The sequence below is a fragment of the Cnephaeus nilssonii genome (assembly GCF_951640355.1).
Source record: "Cnephaeus nilssonii genome assembly, chromosome: 6".
Lineage (NCBI taxonomy): Eukaryota > Metazoa > Chordata > Mammalia > Chiroptera > Vespertilionidae > Cnephaeus > Cnephaeus nilssonii.
This window is the reverse complement of record NC_137077.1, coordinates 93088106-93109832: the sequence shown is the minus strand read 5'-3', so window position 1 is coordinate 93109832 and position 21727 is coordinate 93088106. Positions and strand designations below refer to the sequence as shown.

General features: G+C 41.1%; 1 protein-coding gene across 4 annotated transcripts in view; it reads left to right on the top strand.

Moving 5' to 3' along the window:
- SPATA13 (spermatogenesis associated 13) overlaps positions 1–21727 on the top strand; it is a 366978-nt gene that overhangs the window by 315096 nt on the left and 30155 nt on the right. The window contains exon 1 of one of the 4 annotated variants that reach the window (XM_079774094.1): positions 14712–15487. The exons of the other annotated variants lie outside the window; for them this stretch is intronic. Coding sequence (XP_079630220.1) covers positions 15433–15487 — 55 coding nt within the window. The 5' untranslated portion in view covers positions 14712–15432. Of the gene's footprint in view, positions 1–14711; positions 15488–21727 lie in introns of those variants that run through there. 4 annotated transcript variants of the gene reach the window in all.

The window sequence follows — 21727 nt, the reverse complement described above, 5'->3', positions numbered from 1 at the left end:
AAAATGACTAGGAACAAGGATTGACATTTACAAAGTGGGACATAATGTCCACACAATTATTCAACAGCCTCTTTTGCAATAGGATTCACATGGGTCACAATTGGGCATTCGCATGGACATTTTCTCATGCTTTGAGTGTATTCTGATATATCTAATCACACTCCTTCCCCAGACCAGTCCATTTCCATTTTGTTCTTTCCAAATTCCTCTAAGCCATGAATCCACACAAGCTAAATCCCTTGTGGGGCCATCTCTCCTCCCGTCAGAAAGCATCAGGAAGAGCATTGCTTAGATTTCACTAGTGGGATTTCCCTCTCCTGGGGGACAGTTACCAGGTAAAGGGTGGAAGGTACCTTTGGGGAGGGCTGGCTAGAATAAAGTTGGAATAGTGCAATATCTACCCCAAGGAGACATAAGTCTGGGAACCGACTTAGATCTGGGAGCTGCGTGAGGGCCCTTGATTCTCTACCATGGTGGTTTGTGTCAGACTTCTCCTCACCAGATTTAGAGATGTCCTACTCAAGAATCAAATAATACCTTAGTGAAGTTACTTGTAAGTTTTGTTCCTAGGTACCCTGTGATAAGTTAAGCACAGCCAAGGTCACATGGGTCAGACCATCCCAGTGGAGGAGCTGGCTCTGCTGCCCAGTTATTGAAACTATGTCCACTTTTCCTGTGACAGATGCTCCCCCGCACGGAGGTCCTCGACCTCATTGCACAGAAGCACCTCTCACTGGCTTCCCTTCACTAGAGAGAGGAGCAGTGCGTTGCTTACAAAAATTGCTGCCACTTCCATCATTGGGGAGGTAAAGCCAGGGGAGGGTGAGTACACGGTAGACCAGCTCCAGCTTTTCTGTCTCCCGGGCTCTACACTCTTCCTGTCTAAATGCCGGGAGCTGGCCCGTCGGCTGCCTTAGAGTGGGTCCAGGTTTACATCCCATTGAAATGCCGGAATGAGTGGTGGTGCTTCATGAGTCCATGTGGTGAATGCAAAACCTCTAGTAGATGCCACCCAAATGGACAAATGTGATTTAATCTAAGTTATGTTTGGTAAATCCAAATCTTATTTGGATTTTGATAACAAATCAGCTGTAAAAAGATCATTTGAGATAAGTGGGGAAATTTTTTTAAATATATTTTTTTTATTGATTTCAGAGAGGAATGGAGAGGGAGAGAGAGATTGAAACATCAATGATGAGAGAGAATCATTGATTGGCTGCCTACTGCACGCCCCCTACTGGGGATCGAGCCCACAACCCAAGTATGTGCCCTTGACCATAATCGAACCTGGGACCCTTCAGTCCGTAGGCCGATGCTCTATTCACTGAGCCAAACCGGCACATGTATATATTGTGCAGCATCATATATATTTGTTACATGAATCAGCACAGATGAGGTATCACCTAGACCAGTGGTCGGCAAACTGTGGCTCGCGAGCCACATGCGGCTCTTTGGCCCCTTGAGTGTGGCTCTTCAACAAAATACCATGGCCTGGGCGAGTCTATTTTGAAGAAGTGGCGTTAGAAGAAGTTTAAGTTTAAAAAGTTTGGCTCTCAAAAGAAATTTCAATCGTTGTACTGTTGATATTTGGCTCTGTTGACTAATGAGTTTGCCGACCACTGGGCTAGGGCTAAGTAGGGAAATTTTTACATGAACTCAGTACTCAGTGAAGGAATTATTGACTTTGTTAGTTGGGATAGTGTAACATTTTAAGTCTTTATTTGTTATAGATGCATACTAAATATTTTTGTATGAAATTATACACGTGAAATATGCTTTAAAATGCTCCAAAAAATAGTTAGGAAATAGTTGGAAAAGTTGGTAAAATATTGGTAATTATAGGTTCATTATATAACTTCTCTGTTTCTGTTTTTGTTTGAAATGTTTCATAGTAAAGGCACTTAAAAATAATGAAAATAAGTTTCCTCCTCCTTGGTCAAGTGCTCTGAAAAATCTCCAAATCAGAAAATGTATACAACTACTAGGTGTACCAGTTAATGATGCGGATTTTTTTCAATAGATGGAGTTACACATACGTTGATATATATGCGATTTGATATGTATGCTATTTTGTTGTACCGACAGCAAGCTTCAAAACTTCATATGTCAAATTTTCTGAAGGTGTTAACATCATAGATATTTTTACGCTTAAAAATGTCGAATTTCATGCCAAAAAAAAAAAGCATTTGCAGGAAGTTTTAATTCATTACTTTATTTTGAAGAACAGTGCTGCTGAAAGTTATCATATACTTCAGGAAGCTTATGGTGAACATGCTCCATCTCAAGATACTTGTGAACGCTGGTTTAAACGCTTTAAAAGTGATGATTTCGATGTGAAAGACAGAGAACGTCCAGGTCAACCGAAAAAGTTTGAAGACCAACAATTACAAGCATTATTGGATGAAGATGCGTGTCAAACTCAAAAACAACTTGCAGAAAGATTAAACATTGCTCAGCAAACAATTTCTGATCGTTTACAAGCAATGGGAAAGATTTTAAAGGAAGGAAAATGGGTGCCACATCAACTGAACGAAAGACAAATGGAAAACCAAAAAGTCATCAGTAAAATGTTGCTTCAACGGCACAAAAGAAAATCTTTTTTGCATCGAATTGTGACTGGTGATGAAAAGTGGATTTATTTTGAGAATCCCAAATGCACAAAATCATGTGTTGATCCAGGTCAACCATCAACATCGACTGCAAGGCCAAATCGCTTTGGAAAGAAGACAATGCTCTGCATTTGGTGGCATCAGGAAGGTGTGGTGTATTATGAGCTTCTAAAACCAGGTGAAAACATTAATACTGATCGCTACCAACAACAAATAATCAATTTGAACCACACTTTGCTCATAAAATTACCAGAATGGGCCAGAAGACACGGCAAAGTAATTTTGCCTCATGATAATGCACCATCACACACTTCAAAACCAGTTAAAGACACGTTAAAAGATCTTGCCTGGGAAGTATTAACCCATCTGCTGTATTCACCAGACCTTGCTCCTTCAGATTACCATTTGTTCTGATCGATGGCACACGCACTTTCTAAGCAGCACTTCAAAACGTACGAAGAAGTGGAAAATTGGGTCTCTGAATGGTTTGCCTCAAAAGTTCTATTGGGACGGTATCCACAAATTACCTGAAAGGGGGGGGGTGAAATGTATAGCTAGCGATGGACATTACTTTGAATAAAGCACTTTTGGATGTTTCTCTTGAAATTATCGTGTTTTCTTTGATTACAAAGTCCGAATTATTAACTGATACACCTAGTATATTTTTCTCAAAATGTAGAAATGTGAATATTACCAATTTACCAGGTGTATCAGTTCATAATGTGATATAAACTGAGTGATCATCTGAATTTTCTCCCAGAAAGGAGAACAGTTTCATCAGTTTCTTGAGTGTAATCTTTATGGGTCACAAGCAAACGACTAAAGCATGACATTGAAGACAGTAGAGTAAGGTATATCATTTAAAAATGATCATTTGTTACATTTTTAAAGGCCTTTAGTTAACCATGAAGTACTATATTCGAGTATTTTTATAATAATGCCAGGCAACAGAGGAGAGAAAACAGCAAGATTAGGTTTAACAATAATAACTAAATATAAAAAACAGAAAATGCTTTTTTGAGGAGATACAAACATGACAAGTTGACATAAATAGATTCTTTATGGCTTTTAAAATATTTCTAAATTACTCAAATTATTGCATGACTTGGTTTTTAAATTTTCTACTTTTTAATTTCTTATGACTATAGTCACTTTTTAAATTTTTTAAATTATTCAATTATAGTTGACATTCAATACAAATTAGTTTCAGGTGTACAACATAGTGATTAGACATCTATATAACTTATGAGGTGATCACCCCAATAAGTCTAGTACTCGCCTGACAACATACATAGTTATTACAGTACTGTTGACTATATTCCCTATGCTGTACTTTACATCCCCATGAGTATTTTTATAACTGGCAATCACGTTTTACAAGCTAGGAAAGAGAATCAAATTAAGCCAGTCTAGCCCTCTGGTGACCTGGGCCAGAATCACTTGGTTTTCAGCAGGATTATGTAATTATTTAAGTGCTAACAAAGAGATTATAAGATTCTCAATCTACATCTTTCATTAGGAAACAACCAAAAAAAAAAAAAAAATCCAGTCCTTAAAGGCACATCTTATCTACAAAGGATAGAATGACCCAAAGGATATGCTTGCCAGTCTATCTGAAAAGCATATAGGGAGCTGGCCAATGATTGGTGAGGGAGGAACTATTTTGAAGACTGACTCTGAGGTTTTAAAAGTTCTGGTTCTGCTGTCAATAAGAAAACAAGTGAAAAAAATTACAGACTGCACTCAAATTGGTCACTGATCTAACCAGGGTCTACCACTTAGAATACAAAGTGAAAGAGACATAGTAGAGCTAAGATACCTTAGACATTTCCAAAATAAATTACTTAGTGATAAGAAATCCAACCTACTGCAAGTTTTCGTTGCCACAAGAACAAATTGGGGACTGTTTTTTAGAGAAACATTTAACTGAAAAGGGTGCTGGTAAGTGTCCACCACTGAAAAACTCATGGCTTCCCCATAGTTAACATTGCTGTATGTATCCATCCAGGCCAGGAGATGAAAGCTAGAGCATATCCTTGTTTGCTCAGTTACCAGCTTTTGGAATGGACCCATTTGGCCATTACAGTTTGGCTATAATTTTGATAAACATCTGCAATTTGCCTGTAGGCATTGGCTTCTGCCCAGTGTCTTAAAGCTTGGTCAGCCCCATCTGTGACCTCTCCTCCTAGGAGCGTCCCCTCGGAGGTTTGCCTAGCAGGTGATTGGCCAGATGAACCGTGGGAGCACTGGGAGTTTCCTTGCTGAACCAGTGACCTGAAAATACCCAGCAGAAATGTCGGGGTGGGGCAGCCTCTTGTGGGATCGTAGGAGGGCCCTCCTTAAACCGAGGCAAGCGCAGCTGCCATCTGTGTCCCTCGTGGCCAGCCTAGGGAAACCTCCAGCTGGAGAGAGGTGGCCTCAGTCCACGTGGCTGTGCACACTGAGCCACAGCATCTGCTGTCCCCAGAGCGCCACCCCCACGATGGCCACAGACCTTGCTTGCTTTAATCTGGTACAGATTTAAAGTTGGTTTGTCTAAAGTGGGGGGAGAAAAAGTGTCTAAGATAGTCTTTAAAGCCCAGTAATTTCAAAGTGCAATTTGGAGATATCACTCAGAAGTGACATTCTTTCCATGTCTACAACTTCCCTTTCAACTTGATTATCTATTGAAATGAACTTTTTCATAAATGGAAAATATTTCCTATCCAGCTGGTGTGGATCAGTGGTTGAGCAGCTACCTATGAACCAGGAGGTCACGGTTTGATTCCGGTCAGGGCACATGCCCGGGTTGTGGGCTCAATCCCCAGTGTAGGGCGTGCAGGAGGCAGCAGATCAATGATTCTCTCTCATCATTGATGTTTCTCTCTCTCCCTCTCCCTTCCTCTCTGAAATCAATAAAAAATATATTTTAAAAAACGAAAAGTATTTCCTAAGCATGTGTTTATTTACTTTCCCCCACTTAGGAACCTAGTGTTGGTTTTAAAAGCAAGTTTATTCAACCATATTAAGAAGTCATTCCTACCACTGGGAGATGATATAGGACATTAGGACATAAACAGTGATATTTCGGGAAATGCTCCTAGGATTCTGAAACCTTCCTTTAATGTGCCTTTGGTCTAGGCCAGTGGTCGGCAAACTGCGGCTCGCGAGCCACATGCGGCTCTTTGGCCCCTTGAGTGTGGCTCTTCCACAAAATACCACGTGCAGGCGCGCACGTACAGTGCGATTGAAACTTCGTGGCCCAGGTGCAGAAGTCGGTTTTTGGCTCTCAAAAGAAATTTCAATTGTTGTACTGTTGATATTTGGCTCTGTTGACTAATGAGTTTGCCAACCACTGGTCTAGGCGATACCTCATCTGTGCTGATTCATGTAACAAATATATATGATGCTGTATAATATATACATGTGCCCATTTGAATCTCCAGTCTGGTGTACAGACATGTAAAGCCATTATGACAGTGCAGGAGTGAAGTGTATACAGAGGGCAGGCAAATCAGATCTGCAGGATCCCAAGACTTCCTGGACCTCACTGTTGAGACTTGAAGGATGAATAGGAGTTAGATTCCATTTGTTGGTAGGGAGGGTACATTCCAGGCTGAAGGGAAGAGCGTATGCAAAGGGCAAAAACCATAGAAAGGAGAGCACATTTGAGAAACCGAAGGTAGGATAGCCCAACAGAAACCGTCTTAGCCCATCCACACGCTTATCAGATTAAAGACATCCTCCATGTGCAGACTGAAGCCACGGCCAGCCGAGTGCCTGCTTCAGTAGGCTACTCACTGGCTGCTGCTCTCATCGATGGAGTTATATCCTTATCCAGAGTCAGTGGTGAGGGCATGACCCCAAACCTGATTATGGCTGTTGTATTTATTATAACTATGAAGCTTATTAGCTATATAAACAAATTAAATGTAAATATAAGACTAAAAAGAGACTCATGTCTATGACAATTAAATTGAACACTTGGAGAGATTCAATAAAAGTGAATTGCTAAAAAAAGTATTTTCTGTCAAATTAGATGAGAATTAAGAGCTACAAAAATTGGAAAAATCAAAGAATCTGTACTCAGAATGCTTTACACTGTTTGTGATTAGTACTATATTTTAAAGAAGCTAGAACTGAAACTCATGCTTGACACATTCTGGGTGTGGCCTGTGTAAGAGAGAAGGCAAAATTCCAGTTAGATGATCATACACGAAGAGCTCCGGTCCTGTATGAAAGCAAAGATGAATTAATTGCACCGTTATATTTTTTAAGTTAAGATGTTAATGGCACAAGTGCATGTGTCGTTTTTTCTGATTTAGGAGTTGTAGATAGTCTGTCTGCACCTCTGCTGCAGGTGGCTAAAGCAGGATGAAGATGAGGGGAAGGATTGAAAGGCTGAGAGGTGAGTCTGGACTAGAGATCCCACTGAGAGAGGTAAGAAGGAGACTGCCCATTCAGGGCCTCCCGCTAAGGGGACTTTATCTTGGGGGTAACCAGGAACCACAGAGGGTTTTAAATGGAGTGAGATTTCCAGGAGACAGGAGGAGTCCGTTGCTTAATCAAGGAGAGAGAGCCCCGAACTAAGAACGTGACAGTAGTACTGGGGAAATGAAAACTTGGAGGTCGAGCTGATTGTCTAGATATTTTGGGTGCTGCTACCCAGATACCTGAGTTTTAGGAAGCATAGGAGAGGAGAACACAAAAGGGGGACTCAGTCCCATTCCAAGCATGTAAAATTGGAGTGATGATGTAATATCCCAACATTTAGGAGGTAAGGGGAATTTAATCCTAAGTGTTGATGCCATTTCAACTTTGATTTTTAAAAATTAAATAAAATCTAGATGGGACAGCTAGATGGAGGTATTATCACCACACCCTTAATCATAAGGGTCTAACTTGAGGAGGGAGACCCAGACTAGAGGTAAAGAGACATCAGCAAATAGATGGTTGTTCTTAAAGCTCTAGGAAGGAATGTACCATCCTGGGTGTATGTAAAAGATGAGAAGAGGATCAACAATTTTGGGGGACCATTAAAGGAAAAGAAATCCACAAAGAGATGGAGAAGGAATGGCCAGGCCAAGTGAGTAGTGTCCCAGATGTCAGAGGAAGCCAGGCTTCAGAGAGAGAATGGTTGATAATGTCAAATGTAACCAGTCAAGTTAGATACTTACTGCTTGAAAAATACCATTGGATTTAGCAGCCAGGAGTGTGCTGATCTCGACCAAAGCCGTTGCAGTTCACCAGGAGGGCAGAGCCAGCATGCAATGAGAGGGTGGCTACATGGTCATGGGGGAAGTGGGGCAGTAGGTTTAGTAGAGAGATGTCTATTTTGCTTAGCTGTGTTGGTTTTCTGACTTTTATAGCGGAACATTTCCCATAAAATCTAGAACTAAATAAAAATGATATTTTTGGTTGGAAAATTAAAAATATTTATTTTGTATTTATTTTACTATATCTGAAAGCTCAACATGATTGTGTGTTAATTTTACTAAATATTTTTAATATGTCTTTATTGATTTTAGGAAGAGGAAGGGAGAGGGAGAGAGAGATAGAAACATCAGTGATGAGAATTAACTGTCTCCTGCATGTCCCCTACTGAGGATCAAGCCCACAACCCGGGCATGTGCCCTGACCTGGAATCAAACCATGACCTCTTGGTTCATGGGTTGATGCTCAACCACTGAGCTACACCAGCTGGGCCTTTACTAAATAAATTTGAAAGAAGCAGTAATGTTACGTATACATCAGAAAGTTCTATTCCTTGATGATGTAATATCCCAACATTTAGGAAATGGGGGAATTTAAACCTAGTAAGTGTTTATGCCATTTCAACTTTGATTTTTAAAAATTAAGTAAATTGAATTATAAGAAATTACTGGAGCACATTTTTTGAAAAGTCTTGCACTTTTACTTAGTCAAAACAAAGAAAGGTTTTTTTCCCCCTTTTTTGTTTAATTTATCTTTATTGTTGGACGTATTACAGATGTCCCCTTTGTTTGATTTGGTTTTTTTAGGCGTTAGCAGTACTGTCCTCTCTAGATGTTCATTGGACAGTAGCACAACCCCAAGAAAAGGATGGCTGATTTTTTCCCCCCATTGACCCCCTCCACCCTGCACCCGCCCCTCCCAGCCTTCACCACTCTATCTCTTTGTCCATGGGCTATGCATATATGCATATAAGTTCCCCTGTTAATCATTCCCCCCTAACTTCCCACCCCCGGGTTTTTCTCCTTTGCCTTAGTATTTTTTGTTGTTGATCCTACTTCTAATTTGTTGGAAACAACAAATTTATTGATAGTTCAGTTAAAAACAGTTCAGAACATATTTCTGTTTTTTCCTTAGTATGATCAATAGAATAATACGTTAAGAATACTTGATTGCTAGACCTAATGAGTTAGACAAGAAAGGGGACTCATACAATGATTCTGGCATTGTTCTATTCCAGTTATTGTTAAGAAAGTTAATTCTGTTATTAGCAGACCTTTGGGTAAAAAAAACACACAATTAAATCCCAATCTTCTCCTGACTAGCTCTGTGACTTTGGGTAAGTTACTTAACCTGAAAGTCTCAATGTTCTCTTTTGTCCTAGGAGATACTATGTTATACACCCACAGATAAGTGAGAATGACCTGGTACACAGTAAGCGTGCAGTAAATATTAGCTGCCATTACTACAAAGAACTAAAGGGAAACATTAATTACACAGGAAGCAAGGGCAGTGGTGAGCAGTGGGCCATGTTTACAGCCAGAGTACTGAGTTATTTATTTAACCGCACTAACCATTTTAATCATAGGTGAGTCACTTAATCTAATGAGTAAAAAGCCATAGGGCACCAGGAGTGTATATAGAACAATATTCTGTTACTATTCTGTTATTATCCCAATATAGGTTAAACAGATTTAAAATGCATACACTGAGGTTATTAGAGGGGGAAAATTTCAACTGAATCTTTTCTGTTGATTCTCTTGACCCAAAATGTTTTTGAAATTATTTTAAACACAACATAAAACCTTCTTGTCTGATCTCTTATGCTTGGATTATCTCTTTCTGCATTTGATTTTCTTTCTTTTTTTGTTCATCTTCACCTGAGGATATTTTTTCCAGAGAGAGTGGAAAGGAGGGGGAGGTAGGTAGAAAGATAAAGGGAGTAAGAGAGAGAGAGAAGCAGAGAGAGACACATCAATTGGTTGTCTCCTACATGTGTCCCGACCATGGCCGGGGATTGAACCTGCAACCCTTTGGTGTGTGGGCTGATGATGCTCTAACCATTATAAACACCAGCCAGGGCTCTGCATTTGATTTTCAAACGTTTTCTTTCAGTAATGAATCAGAGAAAATAGGAAATCAGAATTTACACCCTGTTGAGAGTGATAGTAACAGAATCCTTGGGAAAGCTGGTTGAAGTATTGGTGACATAACTCTTTGATTGTCAGGTTCGGATGTCGTGGGTCTGACTGAATAGTTTCTCTTCTCCCTTTCCCATCTCCCTTTATACTCTAATACCAAGAAGCAGTGGCGTCATTGGCCATATTTATTTGTAAAACAAGATAATTCAGTTTGCTTGTCTTTAGGCAAGTACTTTGGTAAAAATGTTTTCCTAACTGCAAACACTGTGCACATTAAAATCACTTCCTTCTGACTGTGTTGTTGAGACGAGTGTGAATCCCATAGTCAGGAATTTAGAAATTAGGAAGGGTTCCATATATAGAAACAAGTATTACAAATAAAGTATTGAGCATTTCCCAGCAAAGTCTTGACATTATTATCTTCTAACAGTTAAAACATTCTCAGTTCTAAAACTTGTATTTGTTCTTATCTTTCTAAACTACTAGAGTCTTCAAAATATTATGCATCTAATACTACATTCCAGAAATTGGATTTTAAGTCAGAGGAAGGAGAGCAAGAGATCTAAACAACTGGCAAACAACCACCAAGTGCCCGTACTCTGTACATCTTACTTGTCTTACAAACGAGGAATCCAAGACTTAAAAATGTGCAGTAAATTTCCTCTCTCTGCTAAGCAAGGTTTAAGTCACGGTAGTACAGCTGGCGTCCCAACCAGGTCAGACTGGCTCGAAAGCCCAGATTGGTTTCCATTCACTGTCGTTGAGGTGCTGTGCTTTTCTATCACAAACCACAAAATTATTCCACCTATCTGCAAAAAGTATACTTGTTTGGCAGTTTTAAAGAATATGCCTTCCTGAAACTAAAGTTTATGTCAGTTATATCTCATTTTTACAAAGATCACACCTTAACAATTGCCTTTTATTAAAACAAAGAAAAGTGAAACTCATCTAATACCCATTTTGTTCTTGTTATGTTTGAAACATGCTCAGTCCTAAGGACCCAAAGACAAATGGATGCAGGAAAGGTGAACTGCATTCTAGGCCTTGAGGGCGACAGAGCCACGGGTGCTCCCAGAGGGCAGGAAAAGCAGTGGTCCTGTAATTATGGCGGCACCTGTCTTTTAAAAGATGACTTTATATTTGCTTTTGAATTTATCTAAAAGTTCTAGTCAGTGCCCAGGAACAGTGTCCTTTCTGGCGTCATTTTTAGGGTGGTTGGGGCACGGAGAAGGTGTAAAAATGACGGTAGGGTGCACTGAAGTCAGTGAGAACAAATTTTCCATTATTTTCTGTGTTCATGTTCACATAACCCCGGGTTGGAAGAAATACCTTTGAAGATACAAAGAGAGGCACACATTCATCCTCTGGCTTCAAGAGCACACTGCATGGTCCTCACACAGCATGTCCTTGTAACCCTGCCCATTTCCTGTGTGCTCTGTGATTGGGCCTTCCCCTTTGTGGTAAGGCGCCTGGCTGCTGACTGAGGTTTCAGTAAGGCATAAGTGGAGCCTGCCCAGCTGGTGGGCTCAGTAGTTGAGCATCCACCTATGAACCAGAAGGTCATGGTTCGATTCCCCGTCAGGGCACATGCCCAGGTTGTGGCTCAATCCCTAGTGTGTGTGTGTGTGTGTGTGTGTGTGTGTGTGTGTGGTGGGAAGGGGGCGGTTTGCAGGAGGCATCCAATCAATGATTCTCTCACCCTCTCCCTTCTGAAATCAATAAAAATATATCAAAAAAAAAAAAAGACCTAAGTGGAGCCTGCCTTGCCCATACATGAGTAGGCAGTATTCTGAAACTGGGTGCAGTTGAACATCAATGTGTGCTAGAAAATGTTGTATGTTATGCTAAGTGTCTGTTATATTTTTTCTGGAAAATAATATAATTGTGACCTATAAATTAATAATGCTTGTCTTTAATCCATTCAGGAAAAAAGGTATTGCTCTTTTGAGGGCGACAGAATTATTTATGCTAATGAACAAGGGAGCTTTGGTCTGAATAACTATGGCCAAGTCCTGTTAAAGAATCTCCCATTCCAGCCCCCTGTTGGCCATGGGGCAGCACATGAATGTACATAAAACCCTTGCTATGTAATTCTTGATTCTGGGTAGTCATGACGTATATGGGAACTTGGACTGGGGCTCAGTCCAGCCAAGGGTAAGGGGGACCTTGGTTCTTGGCTGATGTGGTATCTGTCCTTAAGCCCATTTTCTAAAATTGACAATAGTGCTGTGCCGAAGAGTAGGATTATTCCTGCTATCCTGTGCCTGTCCTGTAGCTCTTGGCAGTGAGGCTGTGACGAAACCTAGTGGGGACATAAAGTTCCTAAGCTGTTCATAGGTTAAGGACACCTCTATACCACACAGAGAGGTTACTGCTTTGGTGTGAAGCATTGGCAGCTGGGAAACTTTGGTTGATGAACAGATAACCAATGCTAGGGATCTTTCTACATAAAGTAGCAAAGTGATCATATGAAAAATTCCATACCACATTGTACTTAAAATAAGACAGTAACAGAAATTTGGAGCTAAATGGAATTTTAATGACTACCTAGTCAATCTCAAGAAGCAGTCCTGGAGAGAGAAGTCCAGTGGTTTGTGTTTGAGGCACCATTACTAACTTAACTCTCTGACAGTTTTAGGGCATTTCTTTCCATATGTATGTATGTAAACATATATAAGTTTCAGGGCCACTTTGCTGAAAATTTCTATATCTATAGAATAATTTCTGTATCTACAGAGTAAAAATGATCATAACATCTATTTGTTTTTAATTTTTATCTTGTCTGATTTCTAGATATTTGATATTAATCTGTAATTTGGATTTCTCCACTCTCCTTTGGGATTGATGCCTTTGCTTAATTCTTTCAGTGTTGCCAATAACCAATGATTGTGACTTCCCAGTCCTATCTGGGTAGTAGAGCTGTTGGTATCTTATCCAAGGAGAAGAGATTAGTGCATATGTTGGAGGGGGTGGGGTTTAAGACTTCAACTATGCTTATGAATTTTTGTTGGCTCTAATCACTTAAAAGCTAAAAGTCAAACCTTTGTAGCTTCTTTGGAAATATCTTAGAAGGGTTGTTGGGTCAACATCTTTTGAGAAGATGCCTCATTTTATAGTTTTTGTGTATTTACTTTTCCACTTTTTATCTTTATTTTGTTTTAGGTGTACTGTAAAGTATGTTTATTTAGTGAATGCCTTCTTTTTAAGATCTTAAAATCCAAAGGATCTTACTCTAGTGCCCTGACCCCATCTCTGGATTTAGAAAAAGTCCTTGGGAGACAAAAGCTGTTCTGCTGTAACAGCTGCCAGTGAAAAGTGAAAATAAGCAAACAAACCATTGAGGTGATACTAAGGAAATGTGGCAAAGGGATTTTTTTTCTTTGTGAAAACTTGCAATTTTAACCAAAAAGGAGGAGGAGGAGGAGAAGAAAGCAAGCAAAAGAAAACACTGTGGGTTTTATTTGCCTCCTGTTGGAATTTAAGATTTGTTAGAAAGGATACCCATCACAATTAATTCCCACTTTCCACTGCTTTGTATCTCAATGTTCAGCACTTCACCTCTTCATCCTGAATTCTTCCCATTCATTCCACTGTCTTCATTAGCTTTTGACTTGATGAAAAAGTCTAGCAGCATTCAGGATGTTGCCTCAGAGCAAAGAGTTTCTTGACTTTCCTAGAACAACACTTCTCAAACTTGAAGGTGCATTTGCATGCCCTAGATCATATTAAAATGCAGCCTCGATTCCAGGGGCCCAGGTGTGGCTTGAGAAGCTTCACTTCTAACTAGCTCCCAGGTCGTGCCAGTGCTGCTGATCTGTGACCACAGTCTGAGGAGCTGCGCCCTAAGACACTTTAATTAAGTACCACCTTTATTGAGAATAGATATGCTCCTATCAAATGATCTACTAACCATTTAAAAATTTGGCTCTTTGAAGTACTTTTTAAAAAATAGTTGCAAAGGAAAGATTTGAAGGCAATCTGGTTTTGCGAATGATTTGTGTGCATGCGCACACATTTGTTGTAGATTGCTGAAGCCCTGAGTTCCCCAGAAAACCTCCCTCAGCTGGATTGAAGGGTGGGATGCACCCAGTCAATAGAAATAGCCACAAATATTTGATGGTAAGAAAAGCTTACAATATAGCACCTTGTCAACATAGATATGATAACTAATAATAGCTTTGCCTGCTGAGTTCACGCTGTGAATTTTGTGGAAATTTACACATATTATGGACCATGGGTTTTTCAGAATAGCAGCAGCTTGATTGGTAACATTTAATAATCCCTAATGAAGTGTCAATATTGTCCTAAATACTTTGTAATATGTTCTCAATAACCCAATAAGGGCCATTGGTCAGTCTACAGATTGGAAACAACTACCTAGAGATTTGGAAACTTTCCCTTAAGTAGTTTGGTAGAGTGGATTTTGAACCTAGCTGGTCTGACTCACTCCACAGCCCATCACAGTAAAGATACATTTCCTAATCGGCACTATCTTTTTTTAAATCAACATTTATCGAGGGATGACCATGTGATCACTACTTTGCATATATTATCTCATTGTTCGCAAAGTTCCTGTTAAGAACAAATTGAAGGAAACACAGTTTGTTAACAATTGTTTTACAACATAAAGACTTGCTCATTGTAGATAACTTGGAAAATGCCAAAAAGTGTAAAGGAAATAAATAATCCATGTTATCTGGAGAAAACTTATTTTAGGAAAAAAAGCAAAAACAATTTCTTCATTATAGAGCATACAGGGTGTCCCCCCCAAAATGTATACACACTTTGAAAGCTGATAGCTCAGTTTTGAAAATGAAATGTATTTTAATAAACACTGCTTTGTAATTATTCAAAGTGTGTGCATACATTTTTGGGGGTTACCCTATATATACTTTATATAGTAAATGATATACCTATCATTTTCCCATAGTAAAAGGTACACATTCACATATATATTTTTAAACAAAATTCCTCTTTTAAAGTGATTTCATAAATTAACAGTTAACATAATGCACTATCATAACTCAGATTTTTGTCATGCCATACATAGTGTGCAATCCCAACTCCGTTTTTGAACTTAGCAACCTCCCTGCAATTTTTCTCCAGTAAACAGATACCTTTTTAAAAGCTCTCTGAAAATCTAACTGGGGCTTCGGAATTGTAATGAAAAGCAGCAAACGCATTCTTTCCACCTTCACGGAGGGTTGTTGACTGCACCTGATACGCTGTGAGAGTGTGTGGGTTTGGCATGTGCAGGTTTGCCTTAGTTTAGAATTTCCTCCCTGGCATCCGGAGATGTCTGGAGCCGCCAGCCTCGGAGTTGCTGAGCGGTGAGCGCTCAGCAGGCTCTGGCTGGCGTGCTCACAGGGAGCCAGCGTCAAAGCTGTGAATAAGCAATTTCTGCAGTTCCGGAGCGAGAGCCTGTGAGCTTCTTGGGATGCTCAGTCATACCCCAGTCCTGCTCTGAGTGAAGCTGTTTTTCAAGAAGAAGGATGGTAGCTAGAGGGGAAATAGCAAGATTTTGGAGTTTGGAAAGCCTTCACATGGGTATGTGTGCAGAGAAAGAATTGTTTTGTTGTTGATTTGACTCTTTCCTTTCTGAGTTGCAGTGCTGTCTGCCTTTGCTGCTTCTTGTCAGATGCGTGCGTGTGTGAAAGCTCATTTGTCCTAGTTCAGTGTCCCGAGCATAGTTTTAGTTGTAGACATAGTAAAGCAAAGACATTGATTTTGTTTATGGCAGAGCAGTTAGAAGGATATAGAGAATAATAAGATTCAAGAATGGATCTGGTTTTTATTGTGCTGGTTTTTGCTTCTGTTACATGGAATTTCTTTGTACAAGTGTTTACTGTCGGATTCTGTAAAAATGTGCCTTGCTAATCTGGGGTGGGTAAGGTTTATGGCTGTGGATTGATTTTTGAGAAATACTGTTTTCAAAAATGACATTGCCCATTATTCATTTATTCCATGGTTTCCGCAATATTTTTGTGAGTATTGTCATTTATACTAGTTTCTATTTAAATGTGAAAGAAATGTGGTACTCTCCTCACACTAGGGAATTGTAAATTGCAATCCATGTTCTTAAAAAGAAGTAAGAAAAAATACTTCACTGAAAGAACTTTAGCTGACTGCGCACATTGGTACAATATATGCTTTAAAGAGTCTTGCCTCTGTTTTTGCCTTAAATCAATGCCAATAACTCACTGAGTGCATGAGAACTGTAGCTGACAGCTTGAAGGCAGCCTGGGCCTTGCCGGAGCAGTCCAGTTGGTGGTTTGTGCTTCTTCCTTGTTTTGATTGGTTTTCTGTGCTGGCTGAGAACAGACAGGGATGTGGTTATGGCTTCTATATATGGCAGATTAAAAACAAGACCAGCATGTACTCCATTTCACTAACCAAAAGTTAGAAAAAGAGAACAAAGTTGCCCAGTGATGTCTGCATGCAGAACATAAGCCTGCTTACAGAGTAGCTGTGCTTGTGGACTTGAGTAACTGGGTATATGGTCCCAGTGTCCATCATGGCTCCCAGTGTCATGGAGGAGTGTGGGCTCATCTTGAGTCTGATTGGTGTAGCTGTGTTTATTCCAGCCAAGTGAGTAAAGCCAGTGCGGAGGTGAGCAGAGGCGGCCAGGCGATCAGTGATGGTAGCCCCGCCATCCTTCTGCTCCTCCCCCAGCATTCCTTCACTCCCAGGGCATGATTTCCGTTCTTTCCACACTTGGGCACAGGCCGAGGGAAGGCTGGCCTAGCCTCTGGCTCTGAGTGGCATGATCTCGGAGCTGGAGACCCAGCATGTCAGAAGCTGCTGTGCAAAGCTGTGCACGCTCCCCCTCACCAGTACCATCAGGGCTCCTGTGCTCAGGCCCTGCCATCGTAAGTGGCTCTGTTCCCTTGATGAGCCTGGCTGTGAGAAAGGAGCTCACTGCTTCTCCGACTTGGAAGACCGGTTCAGTCTGTTCCTGAGACTAGGCGTACGTGTATTAAAATAGAAATGAGCCCTGGCTGGTGTGGCTAGTTTGGTTGGAGCATCATCCCGTGCACCGAAGGGTCATGGGTTCGATTCCCGGTCAGGGCACATGCCCAGTTTGTGGGTTAAATCCCTGGTCAGGGTGAATATGGGAAGCAAGCAACCCATTGATGTTTCTCCCTCCCTTCCTCCTTCCTTCTCCCTTATCCTGCATTCCTCTCCCTCTCTCCCTCTCCCTTCCTCTCTCTAAAAATCAATGGAAACGTATCTTCTAGTGAGGAATTTTTTAAAAATGGAAATGACAGCAAAATTCCAGAATAGGAGGAAGCTGAGCTACTGACTGAGGGCCCTCAAGCCATTGGGCTCCCAGGAGATAGTGGAGGGAAGACTGGGGGTGGATGACTGACCAGGGCTCATGGCCCAGACCCTCCTGCCTTTCCAAGGCCCTGAACCCATTTTACAGGCCTGTATGACACAACTCTAGGACAAGTTTTGGCTTTAACTTGAAAAGAGGGAAAATTATTCATAGGTAATTTAAAATAAAACTCACTAAACCATTTATAGAAACAAAACACATTTTCAGGCTTGATGTAAATTAAGTTCAGTCAGGAGATAACTTACTCCTCTCACTGCTTTGGGCAGCAGAAGTCAGCAGCGACCCTAAGGTGAGCACAGATGGAGGGAATTCTGTCCAGGAGGCCCTTAGACATGAGACAAGTTATCAGTGAAGGTTAGCAAGTCCACTTCTAGGAAAAGATTCAAAAGTACTGTATGCAAAGTGATTTGGAAGTCTAGATTAGGCATGATCGTGACTTTCCTGAGAGTGTCCATTTAAATTCTAGAGTGTGAAAGATGTTTCACTCTTATTCAGCCAACTAACCCTGACTGACACGCAAGTTCTTATCCCTGAGAGCATCAGCATTGGGGTTGGATATTAGGAGTTAGACACATAAACAGCTAGTGAGAATATTTTAGTTCAACAGCTTACATATAATAGCAACATAATTGTGGTAAATATTTTTAACCCTTTGCACTCGCTTGCTTTTTTCTCGATTCCTTTATTCTACTCGGGATTTAATGCTAACCGTGTCGAGTCACACTCGACATCCGAGTGCAAAAGGTTAAAGAGGTAAGTCCAACATGCTTCTAGGACATTAAAAACAGATCATGACCACAGAGGATCGGGGAATAACGGAGGAGAGCCGAGAAATCTCGGATCCTATCTCAAGAAGTGATGGCTAGACTGGGAGGGGGAGTCGGAATTTGATCACCTGTTTGGGGTGGGAAAGTGACTCCAGGTGGAGAGGTAGCATGGACAAAAGGATTTTGTCCTTTTTGTTAATACTGGGAACTCAGTGGCACAGGCGCAGCTAAAGCAGAGGTTTTCAGCCAATGAGATCAGAATCCATTGCCTTCCAACTTGTGGCTTGCTGCAGGGACAGGCAAAAAAATGAAGATGTCCTAGAATATAATTGAGCAGGTAGGTTTAAGTGTAGTCTTAAGTTCCCATGCTTAGCCAGGCATCAGAATCCTGGGAGAGTTTTTGAAAATACATTCTCAGCAAACTTCCTCCCCTCCCCTCCCCTCTCCTTCCCTCGCCTCGCCTCCCCTCCCCTCGCCTCCCCACTCCCCTCGAGAACCTAATTCCCGTGTCCATCGAGGGCAGGAATCTTTATTTTTCTAAATGTGCCCCATGTGATTGGAGGCCATCAGCCCTGGGAGTTTGGGAACCACTGAAGAGGAATGGTCCTGGAAGTGGTGTAGCATGTTTGCCATTGAAGGTCGCCCTCCTGTGACCAGTTCGTTCCCTCTGTGTGTATCACCATGCCTTGAGAGTCCCCGTGGTGATCAGGGTGTGGGCTCATAGCTTCAGCCCAGACAGCAATGGCCTTGTGAAAGCTGCTCGTGGCCCTGAGCACCAGCTGCCTGCCTTCTGCCTGCGTTTGCCATTTCCGTTTGAAGATGGGAAGCGAGAATGAATGGCTTATCTCAAACTTGAGGAAGTCTGTCAGCAGGTTTTCTAAAAGAAAGACATGTTTTTAACAGATTATTCTAAGTGTGGGAATTTCCCTGCAGTCAGTCTAGATTTAGTGAGGGAAATCCCCATGGAGGAGCTGCAGGGCTGGGGAGAGTGCTGCTCTGAGGTCATTAGTGTTGGCGATGGCCTGGGCCCTTCATGAAAATAGCCAGTGTCCATATTGCCTCCCCGCCAACTGCCTGGTTGTGAAATCCAGTTCTTACCTTCCTTTTATTTTACAAAACCCTTCCACACCTACCCTGCCACATGAGACAGGTGAGACAGTGGCGTAGAGCCTCAGGGAGATCAGGGCCTCTTCCAGCTCGCCTCCCTGGGGCCCGAAGCAAGGGCTTTGAAGTCCAGTGCTTTTGAAATTTTGTCTCTGAACAAAAGCCCTTAAAATGAGCAAAAATAAACCAAACAGCAAAGAGACCTGTTGTATGTCCTGAGAAAAACTCCCACCAGGACCTGAGCTGAGGGCCTGTTTTTACTATGGGCATAACTCCTATAGGAAGTCCTTATCCTTTGGCACGTGTTGTATAATAGTTGTCCATTGTTGGTGATATTTGATATTTCCTGTCATAAAAATTCACCTTCATAATCAGTTGTCAAGTTTCATCCCTTCACAAATGTACAATCTCAGTTCAGACAGAAGGATGTCGTAAGTTTTCTGAGGAGTTGTGGAAGCGGTTTATTGCTGGCATTTTTAAAGACATAAACAATCTCTAATTGTATTTGCAACAGTGCTGAAAGACTGAAAGACTGGCCTATCTTCTCTGGATCGGCATTTCTCTCCAGGGCTGGAAATGTGGGCGGGCACCTGCTCATGCTGCTGCCTGCAGCCTGGAAGTGATCAGGTCATTTGGGGAGTAATGAAAAATACTGAGCTTGGAGGTGAGAGGAGAACTGAGGGCTGAATCTTAAGATAGAACTGTGTGGAGCAGGAGGCTAGTAGGATAAATGGTGCCACACAAAGAAGGTGCCCAAATACAGTGTCTAGGAGACCCTACATGGCAGCCCTTCTGGAATACTGTTAACTATGATGACTAAATAGGAATGTTAAAAATTCACTTTTTACAAATTTAGAATATCTATATATTTAAAAGCCAAGCAACCGGAACGACGGAATGACCTATCGCTATGATGCGCACTGCAGGGGCCAACTGGTCCGATCAGGCCCTAATCAGGCCCCCACAACTTCCTGTGGCCCCTCCTCCCATCAGCCCAGCCCCGATTGGCCCCCATTGAGGCAGGCTGGCCAGACCCCACCCATGCACGAATTCGTGCACCAGGCCTCTAGTTTATACATATATACCTATCTATGGAAAAGGTACATTGTCTCAGAACTGTCCATAGCCAGAAGTATGTGCTAAAAATCCATATGCAGAACTTTTAGATGATAAAAGATGTTCTCACTGGGCTTGACTATAGCTTGTCTACCCTCTTATCATTATGTCTAGGAATTTGGAGTTGTAAACGTGATTTCAATTTGCAATAGTCTTTGCTCTATGTTTACAGGGTCATTTTCTTATTTTTTCCAAAATATATAATATATACTTTGTAATACTTTCAACAATAATTCTTTGTTATTTTTTTAACTTTTTTACATTTTGTTTATTTATTGTCTAAAGTTTTACATATGTCTTCCTTTTCCCGATTGACACTCCCTCCTTCCCTCCCCCCACCCCCGAGCCATTCCCACCCCGGGCAAGCCCCCATCACCCCAATAATTCTTTATTATTGATAGTATTACATATGTTCCTTTTTTCTCCCCATTGACCCCCTCCAGTTCTTCCCCTGTGCCCCAAGCCTTCAGAACCCTATAGTCTGTGTCCATGGGTTATACACATGTGCATACAAGGTCTTTGGTTGATTATCTCCCACCCACCCTCCCCCGCTTTCCCTCTGAGATTCCTCACTCTGTTTCATGCTTCCATGTCTCTGGATCCACTCTGTTCATCAGTTCATCTTGTTACTTAGATTCCACATATGAGTGAGATCATGTGATACTTGTCTTTCTCTGACTGACTCATTTCACTTAGCATGATACTCTCCAGGTCCCTCCATGCTGCATAGTACTCCATGGTATAAATATACCACAGCTTTTTTATCTACTCATCTATGGGCACTTGGGTTGTTTCCAGATCTTAGCTATTGTAAATTGTGCTGCTATGTACATAGGGGTGCATACATTCTTTCTGATTGGTGTTCTGGGTTTCATAGGATATATTCCTAGAAGTGGGATCACTGGGTCAAATGGAAGTTCCATATTTAATTTTTTTAGGTAATTCCATATTGTTTTCCATAATGGCTGCACCAGTCTGCATTCCCACCAGCAGTGTACTAGGGTTCCCTTTCTCTACATCCTCACCAGCACTTGTCATTTGTTGATGGTAGCTAATCTGACAGGTATGAGATGATACCTCATTGTTTTTTTCATTTGCATCTCTCTGATGATCAATGACTTTGAGCATTTTTTTCATATGTCTCTTGGCCATCTGTATGTCCTCTTTGGAGAAGTGTCTATTTAGGTCCTTTGCCCATATTTCAAATTGGATTGTTTGTCTTCCTTCTGTTAAGTTGTACGAGTTTCTTATATATTTTGGATATTAACCCTTCATCAGATGTATCATTGCCAAATATGTTCTCCCATAAAGTGGGCTCCCTTTACATTTGTTGATGGTTTCTTTTGTTGTGCAGAAGCTTTTTATTTTGATGTGGTCCCATTTGTTTATTTTCTCCTTAGTTTCCTTTGCCCTAGGAGATGTATCTGTAAACATATTGCTATGAGAGATGTCTGAGATTTT